Consider the following 19,362-nt stretch of genomic DNA (forward strand, 5'->3'; position numbering starts at 1 on the left):
CTGAGCCCCGCCGCTGCCCCCGCCCCGCCGCCCCCGGAGCCTCCGCCCGGCGCCGCGCCGCGCTCCCGGTGTGTCGCCGTGCCGCCGTACCGGGGTACCGCCGACAAAGGGCGGCCCCGCCGTGACAGCCGCACCGTTCCCCGTGTCCCGGCGATGCTCTGCCTGGAGCAGCACGGGGCACCGGGACCTTCCGTGCAGCCGTGTCCGGCTCGGTGCTCGCCGGGGACATTTGGTGGCCTCCGGCACATCCCGGTGCCGGACGTTGTTCCTCTGCAGGGGCCGGGCGACGCGCGTCTCCTTGTTACATCCTGGAATAATTTGGGTTGGAAGTGATCTTAAGGCACGTCGTTCCAACCTCCTGCCATGCAGGGACACATTCCACTAGACCAGGTTGCTCCGAGCCCTTGGACTTGCTCCAAGGCGGCCTTGAACACTCCCAGGGACGGGGCAGCCGCAGCTTCTCTGGGCAATCTGCGTAGTGCCCCAGCTCCGGGAGATTCCTGTCAGCCCGCATCTCGGGCTGGTCCGGGTCACTCTGGCCGGCAGCAGGACCCTCTGGACTATCAGCCACTGATCTCAGTTTGGTGTCATGTGCCCAGGGCGCCCCGGGCCCGATCACGCAGTTCGTTAATGCAGACAGTGGTACAGGCTGTCCCGGGGTGTCCCGGGATTGTCCCGAGGTTGTCCCGGGGTGTCCCGGCAGTGACCGGACACAGCAGCCCGGCTGGGATCTGGGATGGGACGCGGCTGCAAGGGGAGTCGCCGCGGCAAGTCAGGATGGCCGAGCGGTCTAAGGCGCTGCGTTCAGGTCGCAGTCTCCCCTGGAGGCGTGGGTTCGAATCCCACTTCTGACAGCTACTTTTGCGCCGCCCGCGGGTGCTTTTAGCTGAGGAAGGCGGGCGGGAGCATGAATAAAAAAAACCAAAAAACAAACAAAACAGACCAAATGCTGGCAATTAAAATCGATTAAAATCTATTAACTAACTAACTACAGGAGAATGTAACGCAAAAAACACGAGCTGTCAGAAGTGGGATTCGAACCCACGCCTCCAGGGGAGACTGCGACCTGAACGCAGCGCCTTAGACCGCTCGGCCATCCTGACACCGCTGGGCGCAGCCTGCGGCCCGTGCTACCCTTGAGGGCGTCGTGCAGGCGTTCCGTGACCCCGCTCACTCCGCGGGCTGCGACACCGCCCTGGGGCGCTTTCCCCAAAGCCCGACCCCCTCTGCGAGAAGAACCTCTTCCTGACATCCAGCCCAAACCTCTCCCGGCGCAGCTTCAGCCGTTCCCTCGCTTCTATCACTGGTCACAGACAGCAGCAAGCAGCGTTGCCTCTCTGCTGCCCCTCCCGAGGGAGCTGCAGCCCACAATGAGCTCTGCCCCCAGTATCCCTTTTTCCAGGCTGAACAAGCTCACATGGCTTCCCCTCTAGACCCTTCACCATCCCCACAGCCTCCCTTGCATGCTCTGTTACAGCCTTAGATACTTCTTGTACTATGGTGCCCAAATCTGCTCCCAGAACTCGAGGTGAGGCTGCACCAGCACAGAGCAGAACGAGACAACCACCTCCCCATCCTGCAACTGCATTTAACATTCCCAGTTCAACCCAAAAATGTGATGCTTGAGGCACAGCTGAAATTTTTTGCTGCATACATTTGCTTGAGACGAATAGCTCTAAACCAATCTGAAACCAGGAACTCTGGCAAGTGGAATTACAAATTCTAAGAGTACATGCAAGCTCTTCCCTGCACTAGGCTGGTTCATGGGAGGTCCTGCCTTCTCCTTCCTCCACCAGGCATTAGACAGGAGAGTCACGCTGGGGGAAGCCCTGGGGCAGCCTGGTTCCCTGCTCAAATCCCTCCTGGCTGCACAGAGAGCATCCTGTGACTGATGGCTCATCACAATGGCTCCAAAATCTGTGCAGGTAGGTGTGTGGTACACTGACCTCAGACTCCTCCTCCTCACCCTACATGAATGTAAAGAATTCCTGCTGTTCCAGCTGTGGAGCTGACAATGAAAAAAGAGATGTTACAAAAGAAAGGACAAAGCTGCAGCCACAACCTTTCAGAAACAGATATATAAACCACAAGGAGACACGAAACGTAAGAAAACAAAATATACTTTATTAAAATTAAGCATGTTAGCACCTCAGTGTAACCTGGAGAAGTCAAACAGTCCAGCAGGTAACCAGCCCAGCAAGGCTGGATGGCTGAACATCCTGAAGTGCATCCTGATGGTAGAAAAAGTACCACGACTGCCAGGACATGCACGTTCTGAACAAGCTCAGATGCACAACCAGCCTCGTTTGCAAGGAGGGATGTTGTGCCTACTGTCTTGATGGGAGCATCTAGAGCTGCTGGACCAATCACGTATGTTAGATCCCATGGTGGAGCAGGTATCTCCTACAAAAGAAACCAAAAACAAACCCAAAACAACAAGCCAAACCAACCAAACGAAAAAATCGCCGCTAACTCGACTCGCAGAGAAATCAGTACAGCACAGAGCTGGAGAGCTACACATCAGATTGGAGAATAAATTAAACTGAAGTAACAGCAAGGACTCCGTACATGGATAGACATGTAGCATCCTCACAGATGACCATCCAACTTGGCACACACGTTAATAAAAAATGACCCATGCATCACATAGCAGGCTGTGACCACCTGGAGCTGAACTGGCTTCAGGATCTACAGAGAAACCTCCGGCTACAAAACCCCACGGTGCCCTTTTGTTCGGTTGTATACAGTGTCGAAGCTGATGGTTGTAAAGCTACTTTAGCCAGTGTTACAAAGATTACATAATTTCAAACTAAAGATACTTTTTACATTTAGAAAATACCTCTATAAAATTTAGTAAAAGTGACATCCCAATCCACTGAGCACAATGCACTCCGGTTCCAGAAGGATCTCACAGAGCCAGGGAACACCTGGGAATTCTTGCCCCAAAGGCAAGTATGGGCACACTGTGGTGAAGTGCCTTTTGCTCTCAACATCCATCGTCGCTGCCCTTTGACACGGGGCCATGCTGGGGCACCAGACACTGCCCTTCTCCTCCTCCTCCTCCCAGCTGCTGAGGGATCTCTTCCACCAGCCAGGCTGGAAGTGCACAACCAAGCCAAACCCGTGGCTTTGCTACCCTCGCTCCACCCTTTCTAGCCAACGCTGATTTGGTTTCCTTTTGCAGAAAGTGAAGGGACTGATGCTGGCTAGAAACAGAAACTACACAACCATTCCACATAGATTTGTTACAATACTCTTAAATCTTGGTTTAGAACACACAAGCAGGTTTTAGTATGGTCTTGCCTAATGTACAGATTATTAGTCATGCCAACTAGTTTAGGATTAGACAGGAAAGGTTTGCAACCACTGCAGGTAAAGTCACTTCTGTTCCATCCTGGTTCTCAGAACGAAAGCCAAGGATTAAAATTCCAATGTGTTACAAAGCCTCCATTTCATTAGAGGGAGTCTTAAGCCAACGAGATAAACTACAGCTGTTAAGTGCCACCGTGTTCTTTGACTGTAATCCTTCCTGGTGTCGAGACCATGGAGACACCTGTAACCAACACACACACGCTGCAGAGAAAGCAGAAACTACACGGTACAAGAGCACTCTTTAATCTGGGGCTTCTGCCACGCTAGGGACAGCAGTCTTTTATGGCATCAGTAATTTACTGAAGAAACACATCACCCTGAGAGGGTTTCTAAAGCTTTCCTCCACTGAGCGGGGCTGAGCGCCGCATCACCGACCATCCTGCGATGGGGACAGCGCCCGCGGCAGCCGGACACGCCTTCTCCAGGGTAGTGTTGCTGTAACCTCACTTGACACACAGCGAGTTTATTTGCTGAAAACTGATACCCTGCGTCCACTTAGTGACGGCTCGGGTCCCATCCACGCTACGAGCAGCGCGTTCTGGCACCGCACACGGCGGGTTTGATGGGCCCGGCGTGCGGTGACCGCGGAGACAGCACCGGGGCGATATCGGCGCCGGCCACCGAGCCGCTCCGGCCCAGGCAGGGCAATCCCCGGGCCTTGCCCGGCTGGCGGCTGCCGCGGCGCGGGCCGAGCCGGGCTCGGCGGGGCCGCGCTCCATCCCGTCCCTGCTGTGCCCGGCACCGCAGCGAGGGCGGCGGGGGCTCCGGGACGGAGAGCCCCGCGCCGGGCCGGGCCGGGCAGCCCTCAGAGGCCGTGGCGCTTGCGGGTGCCGGCGCTGGCGGCGTGGAGCAGCCGGTCCTTCTCGCGGATCTCCTCGCGGAGCTGGGCCTCGGCCAGGCGCAGGCGGCGGATGCTGCCCTTCATCTCCTTCATCTTCACCTCCAGCAGCGCGATGATGTCGCGCTGCTCGTTCAGCTTCCTCAGCAGCTCCTCCGACGTGGTGCCCGACGACAGCGAGTACGAGTGGTCGGGGGGGCCGCCCTCCGCCGGGCTCTCCTCCCCCGCCGCCGCCGCCGCCGGTACCGGCACGGGCAGCCGCACGGGGCAGGGCCCGATGGTGGCGGCGGCCCCGAGCTCCACCTGCACCGTCAGGTCGATGGGCTTCACGTCCTCGGCCGCGCCCCCTGCAGGGGCCTCGGCGGCGGGCGCGGGGCCCTGCGGGGCGGCGGCGGCGGCGGCGGCGGGGCGGGGGCGCCGGGCCCGCTGAGCCTTGCGCTCGTTGACGCCGCGCAGCGGGAAGATGGTGGGGACCCGCACCAGGTAGGACTTGCGGCCGCCCTGGAAGTGCTCGCTGCAGACGCGGTGGCCCGTGGTGGGCTGGAAGGTGCTGAAGCAGCCGCTGACGCCCGCCCGGGAGACGTTCTTGAGCCAGAGGCGCCGCAGCTCCTCGTCCTTGGGGAAGGTGTAGAAGTGCAGCGCCTTGTCGCGGTGCGAGTTGTTGTAGCAGCCCGGCACGCAGCAGGTGAAGCCCGGCATGGCCTCGCGGGGCGGGGGGACACCCGCGGCGAGCGGGGCGAGCGGCCCCGCCGAACTACAGCTCCCACAAGGCCCGCGCGGCCTCTCGCCGCCGCCGCCGCCGCCGCCCCGGAACTACGCGGGCCACAATGCACCGCGCCGCCGGCGGAACTACCCGCCCCACACTGCGCCGCGGCCCCTCCCGGCGCTCGCGTTCTCGCGAGAGGCGGCGGGAGGCGGGAGGCCGCGGCCGTTACCGGGCCCGACATGGCTGACGGGCGGTCCCGCTCCCGGGCCCGGCTCGGCCTCAGGCGCAGCGGCCGCCACAACGCCAGGGCGCCGGCCCAGGTGCCCCGAGGGATCCGCAAGGGCGGGCGGGGGGGAAGAAAAGAAAGAAGGGGGGAAAGGAGAGTCGCTGTTGGGGTCGGCCGTCCCGTGGGACCCGCCCGGTGCCGCTCGGTTTGAGGCGGCAGCGCGGCCTCTGCAGGCCGCTCCCTCAGCCTTGTTCGTCTTTAATGGTGGAGAATGGGCCGAACGCCCTGACGGGCTCTCGGCCGGTTTAGGTGGCTGTGCTCTGGGGATTCCGCCCGCGGGCGGGTTTTATGCTGGAACCCCCTCGGTGATTCCCGGGCTGAATTGTGTCCCGTGCACGGTGCCAGTGTCACCGCTGTCAGAAAGCCAACACGCCCAGTTTCTCTTTGGAATTTGGAAAAAGTTTCTTACCAGCTTGCTTAGCTTGTTGTTAGAACGTGGGTGGTGGATGCTTTTGCTGTCGGGGTCTTTAATAATGAAAACACTAGCTTTGAATTGCTTGTCTCTTGATTTCCCTCTAGACTGGATTGAGTGTGCAAAATAAGAGTAAATCTGTCGGCAGCACCTTGGCCAAGCAGAGACTGGCAGTGTTCCCTGATCTCAGAAATGGCACGCCACGGCTCATGCTCAAGAGAGTCATGCAGAACCGTAAGTGTCTCCTTTCAGGAGAATTGAGAGCAGAAAGACAACGTTTTTGTGAAGCTAAGGAAGCAGAGGGTGTTCCTTGGTGGCCCATTATCCTTTCCCTGTTACACGAGACAGAAATCAGATTGTTGTGTGACTGATTTATTAACAGAGGAGTCACTGCAGGGCACCTGAATGCAGGATACAGCTGTCTGAGAGACCAGGCCTTGCTCTGGTGAAATCATAGCTTTAAAGATCCTCTTCACTTGGTCTTCTTATCCTGGGGACTGAGCACGTAATCCTTTGGCTGTGGGATCAGGTGTGGTTATTCTGCTGCAGTGCAGGAACCCCTGTGCTGCCACCTGTCACCTCTGGCTTTTGTCACTGCCAGCCTTCCCAGGAGCACAACCCAAACAGTTTCCACTGGCTCTTTATTTTGACCTGCTGGTAAATGTTGTTTACAGCCTGTGGTGTGGATGTGACACCCTGCTGTGCTGAGCTGAGGAAAGGAAATGTTCTGGTTTGTTGGCAGAGCCCCAGGTTTCACCGCTGGCACCTCAGGTCTCTAACCATGAGGACACACAAGAAGCTCATGCAGAAGTCCCACCTAAGAGGGTTTCCAGCACGTAAGTAGGGTTTTTGTATAATTTACCCTTTTATTACACTGCAGGTAGAGCTGCAGTTTCTGTGGTGGGATTGGGGAGCAGGACTTCTCTTCTGCTTGTGTTTCAGTGATCAGAATTGCATCTTGTCAGGTGGGATTGTCAGAAATGCCTCTCCAGCTTGCTTTGTTTTGGCAGGGGGGAATTGCAGCTGCCAGATGTTGCTCCTGAGGACACATCTATCACTGTATTCCACATGAAAAAGAAGAGAAAAAAAATCAGCATTTCTGAGTTTGAGAGAGCAGCAGAGAGACGCCTTCCCCAGTACCAAGGTAAGGCTGCAGTCAGGAATTCCCTTGCTCAGGGCTGCATTCCTGTCAGCTGGTTCTCACCTGCCAGATCACTTGTCAGGGGCTGCCCACTTGGGCAGTTGTGGGTTGGGAACCCAGATTGCAATATCTCATGCAAAGGGGATAATGGAGAAAGTAAAAGCCCCCATCCTCTCACATTTAAAATAAACCTTTTTAAGCCAAGTTCTAGGCTCTGCCATGACTATATATAATTTCTTGACTACTTTTGCAACTTGGTGTTCTTTGAGTTTTGAAGTGTCTCCAGAGGAACCCTGTCTTCTTCTCAGTTCTAGAAACTTCAAAATACAAGCAGCTGCATACTTTCCATTGCAATGATATAAAATAATGATAAAGTTCTTTGTGAGCAGAACAGGTTTGAGTTCCAGTTTCATGAAGAGTCTGTGTTTCTAAAACTTCACATCTGTTTGGGTTGGGTTGCTGAAGGGTGGTTGTGACCAAGGCCTAACATCTTGTTATCAATGTGGTAAAACTAAAATCATTAAATCTGGGGGTATATTCATGTTGAATTTTCATTGAAATAAACTAGATACCTTTCTTACCCTTTCAGAAATTGCTTATTAGATTTCTAATATGCAATTCTGAAATGTAGACAAGAAATAGTGAAGTGACCCCGTTATCTAACTGTGTTTGTACCAAAGTATGGTGTTTGAGGACTGTAGCATGGCTGGCTCTGAAAAGAGGAAGATCCATTGGGATGTTCCTGGAGCCTGTTGTGGAAAGGGTAATTTCTCAACTAATGTGCCATCAACTTTTTCTAGCTCAGTCAACGTTGGACAGCACAATTATGGCTCGGTGAGTTTAACCTCAAATGTCCTAACTTCTGTCTGCCCTGCTGTGACCACATCTGAAGGGGTGGGGAGCAGTGCAGATGCCTGGGTTCATGCTCAGGAGCTGTGTTAGTGTTAGCAGTAACACAGGCATCTGCCCCTCTGCTGATGGAATTTCAAGGTGCTGCACCACACCTTTTGATTTTCAGAAATTGTGTCTCTGCACTGCATGCCTGGGTTGGTCTAGCTTGCTTTGCTACTATTGCTCCTCTTTTTACTTGCTTGGCTCAGTCCTTTTTTCCTTTCCTTCTCATGGTTCCAGCAGTAAATCAGTACACAGTATACCTTAGAATATTATCCCTGCCTGTTCATAGTTTTATCACATCAGTTGCATCTATGCAGTATTTTCTGGACTTTAAAAGCTTTTTAATGAGTCTAAGAACTTATTTTCTGGTGTTGCTTTTGTACTTTGCAAAGGACTCTGGCCAAAATCAGCCCAGCCCAAAGTCACCTTTCTCACTGCAGCCCTTGTGGGGTGCCACACAAGATGGTTTTTGGGGCTGCATTCTGTGCTTCTGTCTTTGAACCCTGCCTGGAGAGAGGGGCAGGAGCTCACTGAGCATGGTCAGTCTTCATTGTGCAAAACACCTGCAGTGAGAAACGTTTCCTGTGCTTTAGGTGTTGCTATCAGCTCTCTCTTAAAACAGTCCCAGTGTGTTGGTAGCTGTACTTTGCTGAGAGTATTGATAGTAAGTGGATCATTAAACTTACTGGGAAGTCCTCCTACCACGCCATTGTCATCTAGGGCATGTCTTTACTCTGAAACATTTTTTTCCTTTTTATTTTTTGTTATTTTAAGATTTTTTATATTTCTGACCCTTTTGTCAGCTGTAGTGTTGCAGTGTCTCAGGGAGGCTTTAAAACAGTCTGCTTCCTGATCTGTGATACATATCCTGATGTTGGGTGATAGAATGAAAATAAACAATTCATTTAAGGACTGACTCATAATCTTCAAGGGCTTTTTGGGGAAATTTCTCCTAGTTCTGCAAAATGTGTCACTGTTAGTGCCATCACGCCTGTATTCTGCGGGTGAAAGTGGAGTGTGTGATGTGACAGTTGTGCCCCTTCTGACAGGTCCCTCCGTGTGTCTGTGGGCTCCCTGCTGGCCCCAGACACCGTGGAAAAGCGGGGCTTGCTCCGCAGGCCCAAGACGCGCCGGGCTGTGGACATGCAAGCGTTTGAAGGCAGAGTGGAGCAGAACATGCTGAAGAGCAAAGGTTTCCTTTGTGGTGTTATTTCTCTTTGGGAGGCAGGGCCTTATGTTAAAGGGGCTTTTAGAAGCATGTACTGAAGCATGGTCTGTATTTTAGAATTTAAAATTTACTAACGCATTCACAAAAACAGAGTGGGATTTGGGAGGCAAGATTAGAATGAGGTTCTGCCTTAGCAGTTCCTTTGATTCTCTGCTCTTAAATATGTACTTTGCATGGTTTGGTCATTTAAACCACAGGAATTGTTTGGGATCATCTTCATCTGTGGGTACTGAGGTCTCTGTTGTTTGGTAGGGAGAATTGTGGGCACAGAAGTGGGGTCATACTGTGTGAGTGTTTGATCTGTGGAGGAGTAAAACTTGGTTGAATTACTTAAATAGTGAATTACACAAATCCTAGTGTGTCCCTATGACCTTGAACAGTTTTTCACACAAAATTTGTTTTGAAACTTTCTCAACAGGACAGAACGATCTTGTGGACTCACAATCTGCATCTGGGATTCGAACAAGCACCCTGACAAGTGATGCAGAAATGATGATGAATAGCACAGAGCTCTTTGTTCAGCCCCAGCTGGATGAAGAGAGCCAAAATAAATTGTCTCCTCTTGAGCCCCAGCTGTCAGATTCAAAAGCTTCAGCACAGAGGAGCCCGATTTCTGATGCAGATCAAGAGGAAGCAAGGCTGGAGGGCCCAGTACCCAGTGTGAGCACAAACCAGGGAAGGAGCCAAAGATACTCCAAGAGCTCACGCCTTGATGATGAGCATGTTGACAGAATGACCCTTGTATCTCCAGAAACCCCTGCAAAACAGGAGGAAGAAGAGCAAGATCATTCCCAGCAGAGTAACCCAGCGGCACAGATTTCTTTTACTGAAGAAGAGGTGGTTGGCAGTGAGTACTATGGGTTAGGGCTTAGCAGGTGTTATCTGAACTCACAGAGTGGTTGAGGTAGAAAGGGACCTCAAGGTTATTTTCTCCTGGCCCTCTGCTCTGGCAGGGCCACATAGAGCTTGTTGCCCAGGACTCTTACGAGTCTCCGAGGGTAATGACTGCAAACTGTCTTCCTTATGTTCAGATGGAGCCTCCCATGTTCCAGTCTGTGCCAGTTGCCTTTTCTCTTGGCACTGGGCATCACTGGAAGAGTCTGGCTCTGTCTGCCTTAAATTCTGCCTTCAGACACTTGTATGTATTGGTAAGATCTGCCCTAACCTTCTCTTCTCTAGGCTGAACAGTCCCAGCTCTCTCAGCCTTTCCTTCAGTCTCTTACCTGTCCTGGTGGGCCTTTGCTGGACTCTCCACTGTGTCCATCTGTCCTTCTGGGGTACTGGGACCCCAGAAGTGGGCACTCTAAATTGGTCACAAAAAATAAGGAGATAATATGTAGGACGTGTAGACAGACTTGGAAGGAATCTCTGGAAGTTCCTAGTCCAGACCTTCACTGTGGTCACTTACTTGTCACAGCCAATCTCTCCATTGTCTCCAGCCCTTAAAAATCTTTGGACAGAGGCAGTTCCTTCCTGCTCACTCTGTACCAATGCTTTGCAATTCCTGTTGCTTGCCAGTTTTCCCTGGTAACTCTCCTTGGATTCATTTCCCTGGCCTTGTCCTGGTTGTGTAAATAGGAGCAGGTTTTCTTCATGGTGTTTGGACCAGGCAAAAGTTGTTTTGAAAGGACAAGGGAAGGAATGAACAGAAGAAGGTTAGTTGCTCAGAGCAGCTCCAAAGGCAGGCATTTTTAGGACAAAGGGACAGATAATGCAAGGTATGGAGGATGTGGAATAGGGGACTGGATCCAGTGAGGGGAAGAGGAGGGGGAAGTGAGCTGATCTTTAAGGTGCTGGAGTTAATAAGGCATTAATGTCAGATGTTAATGGTGACATAGTTCTGCTCTACCACAGGAGGCTGCTGGTGGTGTTGCTCCTCAGTGTCAGCTGAAAAACAGTTGCAAAGATTTTTCCAACCAGTTCCTAAGGTTTGATGCCAACTCCCTAAACTTCTTGAAGTACACACAAGTGTTTATTGTGTGTTGTCTTCTCCCTCCTTGGTTGGTTTTTTATTTACCAGGAAAGCTAAAAGAAAATTCAAAAAGCTGTTAGGAGACACGTTGATGATCTGTTCTAGGTGTTTATAGACGGAGCTCCTCTCTGCCCTCCAAAAGTTCAAGTACATATTTGGGATCCCCAGTCACTCTAAATGTTTCCAGAATGTATTTGAGACAAGTTGTGTCCCATATAATCGAAGACCTAGAAGTAAGTGATACAGAAGAAGAGATGATTAATACAGAGAATGGAGTGGAACAGGAAAAGATTTTCCCTGAGGGTAAGATGTACTTTCATTGTAGAAAGGGAATGGAGTACAATCTGATTGAAACAGAGTTTTTCAGGTGACTTGTAAAATAAAACTTTACTCAGAGTAAAATAAGACTTAGTTGTACAGTAGATGCTGGAAATAATTTAATTCAAGACATACCAGAAATACTTGGACATTTCCAGACAAGCTTTCTAAAAGTGGGCTGTGACTGGAAGTGGAATAAAGGTTCATATGTTTTGGCAGATCTGTACTACTGCTCAGCTTCCCATAGGAAAGATGAAGAGCTCTCATCTGGCTCATCTAAGCTGGTTAATATTTCACTGCACTTTAGACCCTGTGTTGATGTAGGCAGCCCAATATTCTGGTTAGTGAAATTGATATAACTGATTTTTGCACTACCTTTGCCCAGATTTCCTTGTGCCCTTCACTTGGGCTTGGGGGTCCCAAGGCCTTGCCACACTTGTACTTTTCAGTGTGAAAACTCCCAGTTGCTGGGTTTCTGTAAAATGGTAGAAGTGCAGTTTGACAACTTTTGGTTCTGGACTCAGCCAAGACTTCCAAACCCTTCAGTGAGTGACAGCATTGTCATGTGTGTCATGATGTCAGAGTGCCCAGTTTTCACAAAGTAATTACCTCTGTGTGCTTCTGCTTAACTCAGCTACATAGTAACAGATATGTGGACTATATATGTACTATAAAGGAAATCTGAATACTTAAGTAGTCAGTAGATCAAGTTTTTAAACACAAGCAAGTCATGTGTCTGTGTATTTCTCATCCTGTATGCCAGAGGCTTGTCCTGGATGGTTAAAACCACTCTAGGCTCTCTTCTCTCTACAATGGAATATATCTCTTACAAAATTGTTTATTCAGAAAAATGGAGGAAATGAGGAGGAGAATCTGAGCACAAACTCCAGGTATTGGTAGATTTAAAGGAAAGTAAATTGGTCTTTTACACAGTCACCAAAATTTAAAATGGCCATAGAGATGGCAGATCTGGAGGAGCTCTGCTTACTGTAAGTAAAATTCCTTTATTGGGATCTGATGGGCCCCTAATTAGGTGGCTGTGGAGCAAACACAGGAAAAGTTGGGCATTTCTCAGCTATGAAGGGAACTGCATCTGCTCTTCTTTTTTACGTCTTGTGGCTGAGTTTATTTATCACAAATAAATTCCAGTGGTGGTTGAACTGTGTGCTGGTGGTTGGTTGGGGTTTTTTGTAGGTGAGATGTATGATAGAATTTATTATTTTAGCTCCAGAACATGGTGCAAGTGCTCGATACTCTGAACATTTGGAGAGGAAACGGGTTGAAAAAGCAGAATTGCAGATAACTGCAGCACAGCACAGCAGAGGTGAAGCAGAAAGGGCCCCTTCTGCAGGAGAGGAACTGGAAGAAGGCAGCACTGGAGCCCACGGCTCTCCCAGAGCTGGTGAGGACACCTCTAATGCTGGCAGCTCTCTGGTGCCAGGGTGCTCTCATGCTGCATGACTGGCATCAGTGCTGAGAGAGTCTTAACTTCTTCTTTGTTTTTCTGGGGAAATATCAAACTGATTTTGTCATTTTAAGCTGGAACACTGCATTTTATTTAAAGAGAAACCAAGATTGTACTTGGTTTAGAAATGTATAGTTACAGCAGGTATCTTTGATTAAAATTTACTAGTGGGAGTTTCAGAATCAGGCAAAGATATTTGTCTCAGTGCTTTATTTTTTCTGTTTTGGAAATCTAGAACGTGAGATTACCAGAGGCATTGGAGCTGGAAGTCTGGGCAGGCGCTCTCATGCCTCTTCCTCATTTGAAAAACCTGAGGTGACTCAATTAAATGAAACTGATGAACAAGGAGATGAACTACAGGACGAGGCTATGATGCTAAATTTCGATAATTCAGTGGAAGAGGCTGCTGAGGATGAAGCTGAACACCCTGCAAGTGAAGGTAAGGAATCTGCTCAGCATTTCTGTTAACATTGTTTTCTTTCCTGCTCTTACTTGTTAAGTGAAGAAGTTCAAGAGTGAAGTTAAAGACAGTGCAGATTAGACTTGGAGGAAACTGCTGTGGGTTCATAGCAGAGAACAGGTGAGATGCTGATAACAGGAGCCTTGCCTGGAGGGAGTTGCAAAAATCTGCAAACAGGGAGAAGTTTATAGTCTGGCCCTTGTAGTGTCACTCTGTAGCTCAGCTTGTCCCTTTGTGCAGGAGAATTTGCCAGTGGCTTAGCAAGATGACAGAGGTAACTTCTAGACTTTGAAGTTCTCTCTGGTTAAAAAGGACGCAGCTTTGTGGCAACCTAAATTAACCCAGCCATCAGCCACTGCAGCCTGCTCCTGAGTGTGTCTGTGCAGCCTGGCCAGCCAGCTGGGCCAGCACAGGGGCCCAAGGGAAGCCACCAGCCTGTGTGACAGGAGCTGTGGGGGTGGCACTGCAGCAGCCAGCAGCTGTGCTGGCTCGGGGTGCTGTGGGGCACAGCCAGAGCACAGGCATGTGGGGAGCTGGCTGGGATTCTGTCTGCTGGCAGCACTGCCTGCTCCAGCAGTTCTGGATAGAGACTTCAGCTCCTCCAGTACTTTTTTCCAGAGGTTTCCATGAAGACTCCTGCGTTTGTCCGTGCTCCAGCCAACAACCTCCTGTCAACGCCACGTGTTGCAAAATCTGCTGCTCCCAGGTAAGCCTGAGCCATGCCCAGCCTGGCACAGGTGGGGCTGGGGGCAGGGCAGAGCCTGCCTTTGCCAGCTGCTCTGGCAGCTGGCACAGGGAGTGAGCAGTGCTGAAGTCTTTGAGTGAACGTCAGTGCTGTGCCGGAGCAGGTCTGATGCCTTAAGGCTTTCCAATGTTCTTGTAATATTTTCTTGTGCTAAAGGCCAAAATTTTTCCTAGGAAGAGTTTTTCAGTTGGTAAGCCACTCTGGAGCCACAGACTCCAGTAAGGGATGCAGAGGCCCTTGCAGAAGAGGAGGAATTACAGATGGCAGGACACTGATCATGTGGAATGACATACTTATATTGACTGCAGAAGCCTGAAGCTGTGTGCAGTTGCCATGTGCTGACTAAAAGGAAGCTCTCTTAGAGGCAGAAAGTGAACCTGTCCTTTGCATTAATCCAAATTAGTTAACACTTGCACCCTCTTGGCTAGAAATTTGGTTTCATCAGAACCACTGGTAGTGTGTGCTAGGGAACAGGAGGAATTTTCTAGCCCATGACTTCAGAGCTTTGTCTGTTAAAGCAAGAAGACAAAATTCTTTTGCCCACTTATGGGTGGACTAGAGAGAGTCAAGTGATCCACACACCCTCTCTGAGGTTTTGCATGTGTTAGCCTGAGGTTCTAGTGTTTTTCTGTTCTTTTCCAGTTACATTCTGAGTGAGTCCATGGGTTTCACTTAACTCTTCCATGTTACAATTTTTCCTATTTTAGAATGGAAGAGAATTATGATTTCCTTTGGGACTTACAGTCTTGTTTAATGGCAGGGGGGTGGGAAACCCTACAACCCACATGAGCTGTTTGCAAACTGCCCTGTGAGAGTTCTGAAGAATTGGGAGGGAGAAAGAATGAAGAGCTCAAGGTAGTTCTTATCCATTCCACTTCAGTTCAGGGTTTTTCCAAACTCAGCCTGGTGTTCTCTGCCTCTCCCTTGTTCATTCAATGTGTGAATTTTCAATTTTCCTCTCAAAGGTCTCCCCTACAGCAGCCTAAGAAAGCTTCTAAGAGATTAGGAACATCCAAAAAGACACCACGTGAGCCTCAAGTACCAAGGAGTTTGATAAAGAAGATATTCAGACATTTTGCTAAAATGCCAGTAAACAGAGATGCATTCCAAATTGTTGAAAAATGGTACGTAGCAACAAACTGCTCTTTCCATTATTTTTACTCTTGTTTTTCTTTCTTTTCTCCCCTGAAGTAATAAACCTGTTGAGAGTGCTGCTGACAATCTGACAGCCCTCTCTCTTCAGCTGGAAAGAGTCTTGGGAGGCCTGATACAAATGGGCAGAAATGTGCTAAGTGCTCTGTGGGTATCTGATCAGTGCAGCCTTGCAGGAGCATCTGGGTTTTGTCCCAACAAATTGCAGCAGTCGGATTGTCTTTATCAATTTCCATGAGCAGGATGGCTCTGGACAGTGGCCATCGTGCTGGGCACAGTGAGGGTGTGCAGTGTTCCATTGCAATGCTGGTTGCTCAGCTCTTTGCACCCTTAGACCTTGTTGCCTTCATGAGTAAAGTCTGTGTATTGTCTGAGCACTGTCACTGCAGCAGCCAGTATCTGACCCTCAGTGCTGATTCCTGTGTCACTGCTGTCAGCCCCTGTTCCTGCAGGCGTGGGAGGTGTGGGAAGGTGCTGGTTGTGCAGCTGTCTCACAGCTGTCTTGGCAGTGGAATTCCAGGGAGCCTGGGCTGAGAAGCCAAGCTTTGTTTGTGGGCTGAGAGTTTCTTCTCCCCCAGCTTTCCCTGGCAGGCTGTGACCTGCACAAGGAGCAGCTGTGGTGCAGCTTGCCCTGCAGAAGGGGGTGAGTAGCTGGTGTTCACACACTCCACAGTCTGGTTTGATTTCCCCCTCAGCTGTGAGAGATTCTTCAAGCAGCTGAGCAATGATCTGGAAGCTTACGCCCACCATGCAGGGAGGAAGACAGTGGAGGCAGCTGACCTGGAAGTCCTGATGAGAAGGTAATGGAAGGGTTCTTACGAATTTGCAGCAGTGTTTGGTGGTGCTTTGAGAGCCCAGTAACACCTGGTTGTTGCCAGAGTGTGCACCAGCAGTGTTTGTATAGTAAGTGTGGGATCTGGAGAAATGCTAAGAGGGAGTGCTGGGCTGCACTGTTTGCATCCTTGAGTGAGCTCTTTGCTAAAATCATCTGCAACTGACACTGAGCATTTTCACGTGTCCTGCTGTCTGTTTTGGTGACTTGCTCTTCCAAACAAAATACAGCTCTTCCTGTTGCTGCACAAGCTGATGCTTGGGATCCAAACTGGCAGTTCCTCTTGAGAGCAGCAGAAAGAGCCCCCAGCCCAGGTGGGCAGGGCTGGCCTCTCCTAAAGCAACATTCCTGTCAGCAGCCTGGAAGAGCTGTTCTCAGAGCTGCCTCACTGGTGTTCTGTCCTCTGGGTGTTCATAGTTGCCCCATCTCCTGCCTGGATTTAGTTTGTTCTGTGACCAAATAAAAGGGATTTATTCTTGGCTTGGAAGCCCTCTGTGAGGCCTGAAGCAATCCACCACTTTTCATTTAAATTCATTACTCTGGGTGGTTGTTCTTAGTCTCCACTGGAAGAGTTTCAAATGTGATGTTAAAGTCACCTGGGGGATAGTACAGGGCACAGCTGATGACACTGGCTTTGCATGGGCCTCTGTAGGTGAGCTGGTGCTGCTGCCTAAAGAGAATCATTTGTTGCTGTCCTGATCCAGGGATTTTGTTTTCCCACTTGACAGGTGCTGAGGTTGGTATGAACAGGCCAGAAGGCATGAGGAGTTACTTGTCCTGGTTTGGGAACTCCATGTACTTGTTGTTTCACCTTGTTCTAGATGTCTTTCTGCCTTTTTACTGCCTCATAAAGAGATCAGGAATTGTTGCTGGCTCATGCATAAGAATAGCATCTCTGTTCCTTCCACATGGGAAGTATGAATAAATGTTGCACTTTCTTTCTTTCTTTCTACAAAACTGGGAGATGCTGATTTTTTCAGGTCAGTCAGCTAAATGGTGTACAGGAAAACTCCATGGCCTACACAGTTAGCAAATGCCAACCACCTCTGAGTTGTGACTGTAAAAAAATCTGGGTACTGAGCTATTTCCTTCTGTCACATCATTCTGTGCCGTCTTCAAAGGGTAGAATTTATCCCACGGCAGGTGGATGGTGAATTTAAAAAGCAATGAGCCTCTGCTTTGGTCCTGATCAATACAGATGAATATCCCCATGGTAAACAGTGGGAGCTGCTCTGCAGGAGCCCTCTGGTCTGTCTGCTGTGCTGTGTGGGCAGTCCTGGCTCTGCAGCATGCACAGGAGCAAACACGAGTCTGGAGCCGTTTGTCACAAGCAGTCAGAGCATTTCACCTCCTAAGTGCAAAAACATCACTGCAAGAAAACTACTCTGGTATGGAGTGGAAGCACATTTCACTAACACCTTTGCTTCTCCCTGCTCTCTCTGGCCACAGGCAGGGGCTGGTGACAGACAAGGTGCCCCTGACGGTGCTGATCGAGCGTCACCTGCCCATGGAGTACCGCAGGCTCCTGATTCCCGTGGCAGTGAGTGGAAATAAGGTGATCCCCTCCAAGTGAAGCTGCAGGGCTGGCCCCTGGGGTGGGATGGTGGCAGTTCCATGTCACTGCTCCAGATGATGCTTTTGTAACAATTTGACTGTATTTTTATATGTTAGCTTTGGATACTTGTACAGTTGTGATAAATAAAATGTTACGTGTGTTTTTTGTGATGCCAGTGAGCTTAGAGGCTCCTCCTGCACTGTGGTGTTGAAATTGTTCCTAGCAGGGATTTGGCTGTGTGGGTGCTCTTCATGCCAGCCATGGTGCCCCTTTGTTTTCCACACGTGTTCCTGTACAGGCAGTTGCTGCATGGAGGAGCTGGTCCATGCTGTGCTCCTCACACAGGGAAACAAATCAAAACTGTTGTGTGTGGTTGTGCTGCTTCCAGGGAGCCTAAACCACACCAGGAATGAGATCTGGCACAGCAAAGGGTGCCAGGGAGTGTGACTGTAGAACAGTTCAGAAGCTGGGAAAGCATAATGCCTGTCACACGTGCCAGTTCCAGAGGGATGGAGATGGATGTTGGACTTTCTCCTCAGTTCCTTCTGGGCAGGCAGTGTGGCACGAGTTGTTTCTCCCCATCTGAGGCTGTCCTGAGTCCTGCTGTCAGTACGGATCCTCCTCCCCTCTGGGCTGTGCTGTGTGTGCTCTGTGGCCTCCTCACAGTTCTTGGGCACCCCTGGAAATCCAGCCCAGCTCTGCAGCAGGAGCTGGAGTTAAACAGGTTCTGGGCAGCACTGAAGGACACAGGCCAGTACAGTTAAAATCTCTTCAGCAGGCACTGCCAATCCAAATGGCAGGCATCTTCAAGGGTTTTCCCAAAACACAATTCCATTAATACAACAAAGAGCGTTTTTTGCTGATACAGTGTGACTCAGGGTTGGAAAGAGGAGCTCTGCTGGGAGCTCTGTCTGTGTGTCCTGCAGGGATGGGATTCCTTCTCCAGTGTGTGCCAGAGTTCACTTTCCAAGGGGAGCAAGGGCAGGAGGCAGTGCTTTGCCCCTGCTGCCTGGCACCCTGCTGGGCTGGCACTGGCTTTGGAGCTCATGGGAATCCTTCACCTCACTGCAGCCTTTGCCTCACACTGGCTCTATTCCAAACAGATGATACCTGTTGGGCAGGCTGGAGCCTCAGAGGCTGGAACTTTTGGTATCAAATGGCTTGTACAGATATCTAAATATATATATATATGTTATATATAAAATATATATTATATTAATTATATATTAATATATAATATTATATTTGCATAATACACCGTATATTATATTTTATATATTAACATATATTGTAATATTATATACTCTATAATATATATTAAATATATTATATATTATAATATAAATTATAGGTAAAAATAATATATTATAATGTATTATAGTATATAATAAATATATATTTATTATATATTATAATGTATTATATGATAAATATATGTATTCATTATATAGTATATATAGTATATAATACATTATATTATATATATTAAAATGTATATATTATATAGAAATATATAAATATATCAACTCTAAATCTATAATTACATAAATATTCTCTCAAGGAAAGGAAGACCATTCTGTCACGAGCAGCTTGTGTCAGGGCTGTAAGCTCAGTGGCAGATCAGAGAATGCAGCTCCTGCCTTCAGCAGGTCTCCAGTTGCTCCCACAGTCACGGCTTTGGAATGATGGCAAGGGCCTGCTATTGCCATGGAGACATGGAAAAAGAATGGCAGCGTGGAATTCTGTGTGTCATACACAGATGATGAGCTCGTACTCGCAGTCTGCTCCAGGATCTTGCTTTCCTTCCTGCCGGCCGCGGCTTCACAGCAGCAGTTCCGTTTTTGTAGGGTACGGTGCGGGGTTCCCGGTGCGGGGTTCCCGTGCCCGGTGCGGTGTGCCCGGTGCGCTGTGCGGGGTTCCCGGTGCGGGGTGCCCGGTGCCCGGTGCGGGGTTCCCGCTGCCCGGTGCGGAGTGCCCGGTGCGGAG

The 19,362-nt window shown here is 49.9% G+C and overlaps 2 protein-coding genes, 1 long non-coding RNA gene and 2 other non-coding genes across 5 annotated transcripts; 2 read left to right on the top strand and 3 right to left on the bottom strand.

Annotated features, from left to right (window-relative positions):
• Positions 1-771: 771 nt before the first annotated feature.
• TRNAL-CAG (transfer RNA leucine (anticodon CAG)) lies at positions 772-854 on the top strand. Its single transcript has one exon. It is a non-coding gene; the product is annotated as a tRNA-Leu (tRNA).
• A 166-nt stretch (positions 855-1,020) lies between these two features.
• TRNAL-CAG (transfer RNA leucine (anticodon CAG)) lies at positions 1,021-1,103 on the bottom strand. The gene has a single exon. It is a non-coding gene; the product is annotated as a tRNA-Leu (tRNA).
• Positions 1,104-2,104: 1,001 nt separating this feature from the next.
• On the bottom strand, positions 2,105-4,909 carry THAP11 (THAP domain containing 11). The gene has a single exon (XM_064387118.1). It carries the CDS (start codon positions 4,907-4,909, stop codon positions 4,178-4,180), a length of 732 nt encoding a protein of 243 aa, XP_064243188.1. The 3' UTR covers positions 2,105-4,177.
• CENPT (centromere protein T) lies at positions 4,908-17,546 on the top strand. The gene is given in 14 exon segments (XM_064387114.1): positions 4,908-5,100; positions 5,103-5,236; positions 5,722-5,848; positions 6,357-6,450; positions 6,625-6,758; positions 7,556-7,589; positions 8,699-8,841; positions 9,296-9,724; positions 12,393-12,569; positions 12,868-13,071; positions 13,711-13,798; positions 14,803-14,961; positions 15,685-15,789; positions 17,271-17,546. Coding segments are annotated over 14 exon segments (2,145 nt in total). The 3' UTR covers positions 17,395-17,546.
• LOC135279655 (uncharacterized) lies at positions 10,938-19,251 on the bottom strand. The gene is made up of 2 exons (XR_010346874.1): positions 18,921-19,251; positions 10,938-18,549 (listed from the first exon to the last, which is right to left on the bottom strand). It is a non-coding gene; the product is annotated as an uncharacterized LOC135279655 (long non-coding RNA).
• Between the last annotated feature and the right edge of the window lie 111 nt (positions 19,252-19,362).

Source organism: Passer domesticus, chromosome 12 (assembly GCF_036417665.1).
Source record: "Passer domesticus isolate bPasDom1 chromosome 12, bPasDom1.hap1, whole genome shotgun sequence".
NCBI lineage: Eukaryota > Metazoa > Chordata > Aves > Passeriformes > Passeridae > Passer > Passer domesticus.

Excerpts from the sequence above, each read along its gene's own strand:
- THAP11 (XM_064387118.1), bottom strand. The coding sequence starts at position 4,909 with ATGCCGGGCTTCACCTGCTGCGTGCCGGGCTGCTACAACAACTCGCAC.